Below are 11,328 nucleotides of genomic sequence, written 5' to 3'. Positions count from 1 at the left end.
TACTATGCCATCATGGTCTGGTATTTTGTCATACAACAGAAAGATGACCAGCTTAATTAAACACAGGGACATACAGAACATTGTTTTACATACACACGATGCTGTTCCTAGGAAAAATCTCTTCGGATAACAAAAAAGTAATAATTTTTGTAAAAGGAGTATCACAACTTCCAAAGTGTGTATTTCTAATTTGCAAAAATATATTTCAGGCAAAAAGGAAAAAACACACTTAAAAACCAACAAGCACAAATAAACCAACTTTAATAGATATTATTTTGTATTTATATAGCGCCTTCTTCAAGAACCTTAAATGCTTTACAGACATTATCTCTAATTAATCCCCACAACAACCCTGTGAGGTAGGTATTACTCCCATTTTACAAGACAGGGAGACTGAAGCACAAAGAGGTTAAGTGACTTGCCCAAGGTCACACAGTTATGTTCACTGAAGAGCCAGGATCCAAGCGCCTTAGCCTCCCAGCTCCTAGCCAAACACCTCATGAGACAATCTTTAATGAAAGTCATCTTTAAAGAAAGTATCAAGGGTAGTATGTTATGAAAATGAGGTCTTTCTACTGCCATCAAGGAAAGAAAAAACCCTACACTGATGGTTAGAGGCCACAAGACCCATATATAGTACATTTCCTTCCCTTTTCCTAAAGCCTTCTGGTTCCTGTCTTAAAAGTACTTCTAAAAGTAAAATTTCTAAGACAGAAACCATGTGACTTGGAAGTGGAACTTAATTTAGAATATTTACTTTTAGTTATAATTTATAGAAACTTTTATTCCAATATACAAAATATGGGACAGCTATCCCAACAAACATGTACATAGTTATATAGCAATTAGCCCCATTTACAGCTTGAACCTGCCCCTCATTTTAATCACAGCCAACCAACAAACTCAAATTGCTTTCTAGGTGGGTCACTTTTCTTACTTACTATATATATCTTTATTCTTTCTCCCCACAATCTTAACCCTAAATGTTTTTTGAAGTATACTGAGTTTCTGATAAGCTTCAAAACATTTTACTTAGATCCAGCTGCACCGAGAATAAAAAGTAAATTTAGAACCATCACCCCACACTCCCTCCCTGACAAATCATACTATGAAAAACGGTGTAAATATGAAAAAAGTATGTGACTACCATGGAACCCAACACAAATGCTAGACCTTGCCACTATAAAATTTAGCTTGGTTTTTCCTGCTTTTTTTTTTTTTTAAATAATCCAAAGACACAAAAGCAAACACGACACAATATTTCGATGCTGTACCTTTATGCAAATGACTTCATCTATCTTTCTCACACATGTTGTGTCCTAGCTGGTGGTAAAACTAACTCTGCTTCACTTTACCCTTTTTCTCTGTACAGAAAAACTGCAGAAGTACAGTTTTAAGTCCCAAGAGAATTTGGTTTAAGCCCTCAAAATATAAGCACTTCCACTGCTCAGACTTTCCTCACATTCTTGGTTGTGATTCTCTGTGCAGTGTCAGTAGACCAGGCAGGCTATATATATAATTTGTATAAAACTACTCCAGCCAGGGTAAGGCATTAGAAACTGCATCTTAAAAACGAATTTGTCAAAATATTGATATTTAGTATGAATACTAAATATTAAATATCATAGTTTTCTTCCAGCACATCTGTCTAAGCAACTCAATTAGCTAAGTGACCCTGTTAAAGATCTGTTTATGGGATGAATAGGTGAAGTCATTTCCTGAGCTAAAAGATACAGATAATAACTGTTAAAATAGCAGCACAAAAACCACTCTCTCTTTTGTTGTTTGTTTTTCCATAGTCAACAATTTTAGTAAAATAACTTTAAAAAATTTAGAGAATTTTTAAAAAAATTATGGCTGAAAAGAATTAAATTTTAAAAAATCAAATGCCTGATTACTATTATTTTGAATATAATTTTCAATTGTTTCCTGCAGTTACATTTAGCCACTGTAAGACAACTTACCGATGCATGGAAAACTGCCAACTGCAATGGTTTACATGCATTTTACATTACATTTATTACTTCTTAAAACCCTCAATAGAATGATCGTAAATAAATTTTCATTTCTGAAGACTCAGATTTGTAAGGTTGTGTGGGGGGGACTTGATTTTTGGATTACGGGTCTATTTCTTCAAAATGTACATCTTGAAAAGGATTTTAGCTACTATCCAGGCTTCTAGGGTTACAATGAATATCACTTCTTTCCAAGTTAAAAGATAAGACATTTGAAAATAATGTAATTGCAACGACATGAATTTTTCCCAAGTGTGGCTCAACTTGGAACATTAAAATATTCAAGAACTCTAAAGACTGGTATATCACCACTGCACCAGAATTGCTTTTATCATTCCAAAAACTACAGGGAATTTTTAAGTTGTTGTTGTTGTTGTTTTTTGTTTTATTTTGTTTTGTTTTTTAGTGAAATTAAAGCAGAATAAAATAACTGACTTATAAACTATGACCAAAGAATAAATATTTAGCCAGAGATATCAGTTCCTCCTGAAAAAGAATATTTACCTTTTCTAACTGCAATTTTTCCAAGATATCTTAGTGATTTCAGATAAAATTTTAAATTCACTTTAAAAATAGAAACAAACTAAAGGGCTACTTAAGCTGACACAACTAATAAAAATATGCTAAAATTTACTGACAGAATCATGGGCACTTCATACGATACTTAAAGACTCTACCAGTTTTAAGTAAAATAAATAAGGAAAAAATTATAATTACAAAGCCAGTCTTTCCCCTTGGGGAAACAAAAAGCCACTTTTGACCAATTGTTCCCTACATATACATATACTGTATATTATTATAAGCTTCTTCAGAGAAGCAAAACATATTTGTCTTCCTGACACTGGATTCTAGTATCTGTTAGTTTTTTTTTTTATATATATATATATATATCAGGAAGGCAACTGCAAGTGTTGGGCCCAAAAGTACTTCTGGTTTATGCTTGAAAAGACCATGGAATATGTTTCTAAACATACCAAACACAGGCATGTGTGCAGTGTGTTCAGTATCCTCACCTTAAATCATCAGTACAATCTAGCACAGATTCCAATTCTTTCTACCGCACCCCCAAGGAATTCAAATCATTATTGGTGCATTAATAAAGAGAAAATGCATATCAACAACTGGAAGGCTGTTTTACAAGAGGAGCTGGTATCTCTGATTTCGTTTCCTTGTTGTATGGAACTGCACAGACAGCATGATACCTGAGCAAATAAATCAACTACCATGATAGAAAGGGCTTGTTAATCCAGAGTCTTTGCTTTATTGTGTGCAAAGTGTGCTACTGCCCCCTGAGCTTCCTGCATTTCTCTTTTCTTGAAAAATCAGTGCTTGATCCTTTCCAAAATAACCAGAGAAGAAATGAGGCAGAAAGTTATCTCTTCATCACGGTTCCCCCTCAGTCCCGAGACTGATAGAAAAGGATGTAACCAGACTCAGAGTTCTTTGAGATATCTGATGTCAACCCGTAGAATTCTTCAATAGCTTGTGCATCTATTTTCTGTAAGGTAAAAATGAAAACATCAGGACATAAAAAAGCTCTGGACAACCAGAATGGCTCAAATTAACAAGACTAATAATATCAAGTATTGGTGAAAATGGAGGCAAATGGAATTCTCTCACATGGCTAGTGGGATTAGAAAAGCCACTTTGGAAAAATGTTTAGCAACATTTATGAAGCTAAACATGCAACTACCCTTTTATTCTGCAATTATACCTCTAGGTTTAGGTTGAGTCATATAAAACACACTATTGTCAATCATTTTGGACTTAAAAAATGGTATTTTCCAATGATCTGACCAAAAATAAATCCAAGAAAAGTTGAGTATATGTTGTCCAAAAAAGGATTTGTGCAAGAACGATTAAAGCACTTTTGCTCAATAATAGTTAATAATGACAAAAGGCCAAATTTCTCACTTGGTGTATTCATATAATAGAAAAGATCAAAGCAATGGAAAAGAACTACTACTACCACTATAGGCAACAATGGAACCGAACTGCACAATATATTAATATTATATTAATAAGTGAAAAGGGTCAATTACAAAAGTCAGACTGTATAAATCCATTTATACTCAAATAGTCAAAATTAACCTGTTTGGCCACATAAGATCCAGGTTTCAACATTATGAATTTAAAAAGTAGGAATCAGCTTATAATCTAAAGACCTGGACGTTTATCTAATATTCATCATCAGCCATATGTGATTGAGAAACTGTGAGAAAAAAATGTGAAGAGTAAAATATACACATAACTTTTTAAAAAATTATAAAAATAAGAAACTACTTACTTCTACAATGTCGTCATCAAACAACAACCAAAAATCATGACTCTTAACTATTGCAATATAATGGCCTCGATTGGGACCACTAAAACAAATGGAAAAAGAAAAAAAAGTTAATTTGGTATGAATTAACTTAACTGATATTATTTTCATAACCTAAATTTCAGGTTCTATAGAAAAACTAGAAAAGATATCTATTATCTGTTCTTTCTAAAACAAACTTAAACCTAAACTGGTTTTAAATGCCATCCAATTTTAAAATCAAACTATCAGTATAAGTTTTCCAAAACCAAGGGGAAAAATGATGAGTATCCTATTTTTAAAAATTATTAAAGGGAATTGTGGACAGTCATTGAAAACTGTGTGTTCCAAATCCAAGTTTTCATTACATGATCCTCTTTAGTCTAGAATTTTTGAGTTATAAATTTAAAAAACCAAAAACCAAAAACAACCCAAAATTTCTCTCCTCCTACTTCATGCAGAGAATACATGTATACCATGTTGTGTTGGAAAGGTGCATGAGTAAAAAGACTGCACACTAAATTAGCCAGTGATAAATACTCACACTGGTAAATCAGAAAAGTGAACAAGATTATTTCCAAAGTTATTTTAAATGTTTTTCATAACCATTAACAAAAATGAACACCATATCAATTCACCTGAGAAATTATTTATTTTGTAAAATCTATTTAGGCAGCATCATTTTACCAAGGACCACTACTACACACATGCACACGTGCGCAGACACACCCCCCACACACGCTCACGCACACACACACACACACAACCCCAAAACTGACAGACTTTAAAGTTAAGACATAGTGCCCTTAAAGTAATAATATAAAGGCAATAGTTTAATATAACAAAGTTTTAAGGAAAAATGTAAAACTCCAATATAAAGTAAGTAAACTTGTCTTATAAAGAATAAAGAACGTCTAAAAGCTCTCCGTTAGAATCATCCACGAATATCCTGAACGTGTCTGCTCTATTCACTATATGGCTTCAGAACTGCAATTACCTTCCACAGTGAACCACAACAGCAACAAGGTCGTACATTCTGTCAGGATTGGTTGCATCACCTGAAGTGTTAAACAGACGGAGTTCTAAAGGAAAAACTACCCGGTAAGAAAGTTTTGTGTATCGATGAAGTTGATCCATATATTTAAATCTCTTCAGGTGTAGAGCTAGAATCATAGGCAGTTTTTTAACTTTCATCCTATTTTTAAAATAAAGATGAAAAATACAGTTTTACAAGAGACATCCACCATGTTCATATCAAACTTTATGATTTCGACTTTATAGATAATAGTCCAGCACTGCACAGTTTTACATATTTCTATCAATTATTTTTATATTGGAAAACCGCACTGTCACTATCACCAATTCATGTAACAATTTGGTACAACATTCAATATGGCTCAGAAACAGGGAATAACACCAGACCTTCATTGAGAAATCTGTTTTTCAAACACAGACTCCATATAAAAAGACTAAATAAATGAAAATAATGCCTAGGAGCAGTGGTGGAAAAACATATGTTCCTTGAAGCTGCCAATTACAATGGACTGAGTGTAGATTGAAACCCATTTGTTCTATCAATCTAGTTAAAGCAAGAATAGACTGACAATAGGAGAATGAAACAAGACAAGTATTAAATTAAAGATCACTGAACTAGGGGTGTATGCCAGAGTTAAGAAATAGCTCCATATCAAGAATGATAATGACATACATCCTAGAAAGGGAATAAAATAACCTGGAAATTTAGGACTTTAGTTTTTTAAGTGTAAAACCAGGCTTACCTTTACATTTTAATGATCTTTGCTATGAGCACTAATGCTATTTCTCCCCTAAGACTGTCTTGGCATGTCATTTGCAACAGTCTATTCTAGATTCTAAGGCCAGCTCTAGAGTTAAGCTCTCTAGCACAAATGATTGTACTCCTCTCTACTCTATCAACTCTTTATAAATGTCAAGATTACATGGTAAAAAAACTTATGGTTCATTCTCTTTTTCTAAGATCTGAACTCCTGGCATACAGAAACCTTTTCTTTCATTTTTATTTCTCTATGACCTAACAACATGTCTAGCACATGATAGATACTTGCCTATTTTTTTTTCATTTTTTAATTTTAGTTGTAGATAGATACAATACTTTTATTTTATTTATTTATTTTTATGTGATGCTGCGGATCAAACCCAGCTATAACCTCAGCCCCTATACTTGCCTAATGTTGCAGAACTCAATTTGATATGGGTTCAGTGGAGCAAACTTTTAAATTTTCATAATTTAAAATGAAATCATGTCATTGCCTCTAATGAAGGGGAAAATAATTTCATAAAAATACATTAAATCTGCATTCTACAAATCTTAAATATGGTAGGCAATTTATTATTCCAAAAATATTTACTGTTTAATCTTGCCCGTTTTTTAAAAAAGGATAAAAATCACACCAAGCCATTCCTTGAAAACAATCTAGTAATGTGAATAAATAGCCTTTATGAACTGTCTCAGAAATCTCATTTCTTTAATATAAATTGAATTTCATCTCAAATATAGCACTTATGAGAAAGTCTATTTCTAGAATAATATGAAAAATTCTAACTATTCAGCAACAAGAAATGTTGAAATAAATTACAAAACAAACATCAGAGAATATCATACAACTTCAGTCAATGACCATGAAAGTTTCTAAGGGGGAAAACAGTTTTAAAGTAAAAGAATATAAAGGCATAACATTTACATAAAATAATCCATCAGACTTGTAATTAAAACAATTTAGAATTGCTAAAACAAAATCTTTACAGAATTACTAAGTACCCTTTGAAAATTTCCAATGGAGTATAGATGCAGAAGAATTTTCTTCACATAAAATAAATGTCAGTGTTAATTGATGGCGATCAGTAAAGACCAGGAAGGAGAGAGAATGGACATAGTCTGATGGTTATGAAAAAATATCCTTTGAGAAATTAAAGAAGAGGGATGGGGATATAGCTCAGTTGGTGGAGTGCTTGCCTTGCTCGCACAGGCCCTGGGTTCAATCCTCAGCACCACAAAAAGAGAGAGAGAGAGAGAGAGAGATATTAAAGAATGGGGGCAGGGGAATCCAAAAAGAGAGAGAAAAAAAATCTATATGACAACATATAATATGTTTGATCAGACAACACATGAAGGCTATGAATATTATTTGGCAGAGTTCCTCTCAGAGAAGAACTATCAACTCTTACCAAGAAACCAAACACCCAAAGAGATAAACATTAGATTGTCACATTATTATTATATTAATATATTATCACATATTTAGGGAGTCATATTTTAAAAATGAAGACAGAATAGCTAATAAAATTTCCCTCATACTAAATGGTTCTGGAAGAAAAATGGAAAAGCATTTGGATATATATACATTAGGAATGTGAAATTTATTATCCTGCAGCAGAAGAAAAAAAGAAGTTATTTTTTGTTCAAAACCAATTCCATCAAGACACCAAATAATTGACAGGATTCTTGTTTTCCTTCCATTCAAATTTGAATGGAAAGAGGTTACACATCAGGGCACATTTGATCACTGCCTCTGTTTTCAATAAGACTGTCTCAGAATGTAACATTTTTTAGAACTATGGGTGTAGCTTGGTGGTAAAGCACTTGCCCTAGGTTCATTCCCCAAAACCCAAAGCAAAGCAAAAAAAGAAATAATGTAAGAACAACATTTTTTTTTCCTTTTTACTATTTATAATTTATAATCTGCAAACTGACTTACAAATCATTTTTCTATTTAAATTGGTTCCTTCTAAAAAGATTATTTACCACCACATAATTATTTAAAATTTCTATGAACAATTTATAAAGTTACCCCTTTTCTTGCTTTTACATCTTTAAAATAATGTGATTCAGTTTGTACTCCAATAGATATTTAATCTTTCCTGATAATATCTAATTATAATTTAAAACTATATTTAAAAAAAAAAGAAGAGTAGAAGAATGGAAAAAGATATGCCAGGTAAACATTAATAATATGCTGGTTATTCTGACATCAGAAATGTAGACTTCAAGACAAGGAATATTACCAGAGACAAAGAAGGACGCTTAAAACAAATGAGGGTCAATTAACTAAAAGGACATAATATTAAAAATATAATTAATGTCAAAACATCAAAATTTTATAGAAGAAACAGACAAATACATATAATCAGAATTGAAAAGATAAAATCTTCATAGAACTAAATATCTGTTGAAAATAAAAAGCATTTAACAGGCTGGTCTCACTTATAAAAAAATCAGTGTACACAGGGAAGACATTAACTCCTAATTATGGATTTAACTGACATTTATGGAACACTATCCCAAATGGCAAAATACATATTCTTCTCAAATACAATTAGGACATTTACCAAGCTAATGGACAATAAAAGCCGTCTCAATAAATGTCAGAAGATTGACATCACAGAGTATGTCCTGATAAAAACAAACAAAAATTTAGAAAATACTCCAAATATGCAAACAAAGCAATACACATCTAAATAAACCATGGACAAACAGAAAATCACAAGGGAAACTGGAGTATTTTGAAATGGACAATAATAAAAATACAATTTCCTCTCTATTTTAGGTCATAATCCCCCAAAGCAGATCGAGAGACAAAGGAACATGCCTGTGACTTATTAATTATGCTAGTGCTCCCTGGGGAGGGAAGGAAGACAAGGAAGAGTTCAATCCCAGGCAAAATCCCAGAGACAGCAGCTTCCACTCAGTTCTACAGGGAACTGCTATGAATTTCACCTCAGATTTCTCCCAAGCACAGCAAGGCAGCTAGGCTTTCACACCCTCTCAGCACCTGTCAGTCACCCATCAAGGACTCTGAATGCTGAAAAGAAATTACCAGAATTCCCCCAAATTCCCTTCTCCATCAGCCCCAGGGGTGTGAGGCAGTATATTGTGCGGTTCTGGTCTTCAAAGAGGAAGGATTAGATAAGGAAGCATTCCAAAGCACTGGGAGACCAAATAGGGGAACTCCTTAAGAAAGGAGCCTATTTGCAAATACATTCTGGAAAAGGCTACCTTATAAAACCTAAATTTCTTTTATTCTATAAGTCTCCTCAGGAGTCTACAATATAAAAGCAAATTTTATTCTATAACAAATTCATTTCATCAGTAATATTTATTTTGTGGTGTTGTAACATTTCCAGAAACCATTTTTCAGTGTTCTCAGGTTGAACCTTTTTGAGTGACACAGTACTTCGAGTGCATACTTTTATTGTGGTAAAAAAAAGTAACATAAGGTGTATCATCATAACCATTTAAGTGCACAGTAAGTACCACAGTACTAACTATATGAACATTAGTGGCACAACATATTTCTAGGACTTTTTTATTTTCAAACACTAAACAACTATTCCCTTTCCTCCTCCCTAGCCCCTGGCAACCACTACTCTATTTTCTAAGACTTTGACTACTTCTGATACCATATAAGGGAAAATACAGTACTTGTAGTTTTGTGACTGGCTTGTTTCACTTAGCATGTCTTCAAGGTTCATCCATGCTATGGCATATAACACAAGATTTCTTGCTTTTATAAGGTTGAATATTGTCTGCTATATGTATATACCACATTTTCTTTATCCATTCATCTGGGGAGGGACCCTTGGGTTCCTTTCTCCTTTTGGTTATTATGACTAAATGTTACAATGAACATGGGTGTGCAAATATCATTTAAGAGCCTGTTTTCAATTCTTTTAAAACATTAATGATATGAGTTTCAACTTCTCCACATCCTCACCAAAACTTTCTCTTTTTTTCTTTTTTTTTTTAATGGTGGCCATCCTCACAGGTGTGAGGCAGTATATTGTGTGTTTCTGATCTGCATTTTCCTGATGTCTGATGACGTTGAACATCTTTTCATATCCTTGCTGGTCATTTGTGTATCTTCTTTGAAGAAATGCCTATTTGAGTCCTGTATCAACTTTTGAACTGAATTATTATTTTGATTAAGTTGCAGTTATTATTAATATATTCTGGATATTGACAACTTTTCAAATATATAGTTTGCAAATATTTTCTCCCATTCTGTAGGTTCTTTCCACTCTGTTGTTTCCTTTGCTTTGCAGAAGTTTTTAAGTTGAACAAACAATATGGTTTATGTTGGACAATTTTATTTCTGGGAGTCTGGAATTTGATGTGTGCTAGGCAGAGGGTACTCACGGTACTGGCTCCCAATATATCTCTTAGGCAATGAGTCTGTAACGAGATTCCCATGATGTCGCTATGCTAGAGGATAAGTGTTTGTATGACTCCCCCGAGACAATGACTCTTGGAGGCTTGCCTGACTTTCCTGTTGGCTGACTGTGATGTGTATCCTTTCCCGGTGATAAAACTTGGCTGTGAGCATGATTATTTACTGAGAACTATAAGTCCTTCTAGGAAACCACCAAACATAGGGATGCTCCAAAACATGGCACACATCAAAATTGTATGCTGCTTAGCAGGATATAATGAGAAGAGTAGAGCCTCACTTCTGTTTCTTATGATTGTAAGGTGAATCTAATCATGCAATGATAACATTGGAGCTATTCTATAAAATAATGAACCTATGGGTCTCACAAGAGTTACGATCATTAAAGTCAAGAAAAGACTAAAAAACTTTACCAAATTTACTACAGAGACATAAAAACTTAAAAGTAATTTGTGATTCTGGAATAGATCTTGCTTTTATAAGAAATTAATGAACTAGGTTATGATACTAGAATCAGACCTGAATAACAGTTGAATGTCTATTACTTTCCTGATTTGAATAAACATGTAGAAAAACTTCTTTGTTGGTAGGAAAAACCTACTAAAGTATCCAGGGTCATGAACCACAATATCAGTAACATAGTTTTAAATGGTGTATTTAGGGTGAGGGGGGAAAAAAGCATTCCTAGTATTATTCATACAGCTTTTCTCTAAGTTTGAGAATGCTCCAAAATAAAAAGCAAAGTAACAATGATAGTGATGGTTACATTCCTTGACACCAAAACCAGCCTTTATGATACACTAGAAAA

General features: G+C 33.1%; 1 protein-coding gene across 3 annotated transcripts in view; it reads right to left on the bottom strand.

Annotated features, from left to right (window-relative positions):
- Window positions 1-250: 250 nt before the first annotated feature.
- Usp12 (ubiquitin specific peptidase 12) overlaps window positions 251-11,328 on the bottom strand; it is an 85,138-nt gene continuing 74,060 nt past the window's right edge. For all 3 annotated transcript variants that reach the window (XM_076872359.1, XM_076872360.1, XM_076872361.1), the window contains 3 exons: window positions 5,315-5,512; window positions 4,303-4,381; window positions 251-3,513 (listed from right to left, as the gene is read on the bottom strand). In XM_076872359.1, the coding sequence (XP_076728474.1) occupies window positions 3,412-3,513; window positions 4,303-4,381; window positions 5,315-5,512 (379 nt within the window). In that variant the 3' untranslated portion in view covers window positions 251-3,411. The remainder of the gene's footprint in view (window positions 3,514-4,302; window positions 4,382-5,314; window positions 5,513-11,328) is intronic.

Source organism: Callospermophilus lateralis, chromosome 12 (assembly GCF_048772815.1).
Source record: "Callospermophilus lateralis isolate mCalLat2 chromosome 12, mCalLat2.hap1, whole genome shotgun sequence".
NCBI lineage: Eukaryota > Metazoa > Chordata > Mammalia > Rodentia > Sciuridae > Callospermophilus > Callospermophilus lateralis.
Note: the sequence above shows the minus strand (reverse complement) of the source record. Positions and strands in the feature narration are given on the sequence as shown.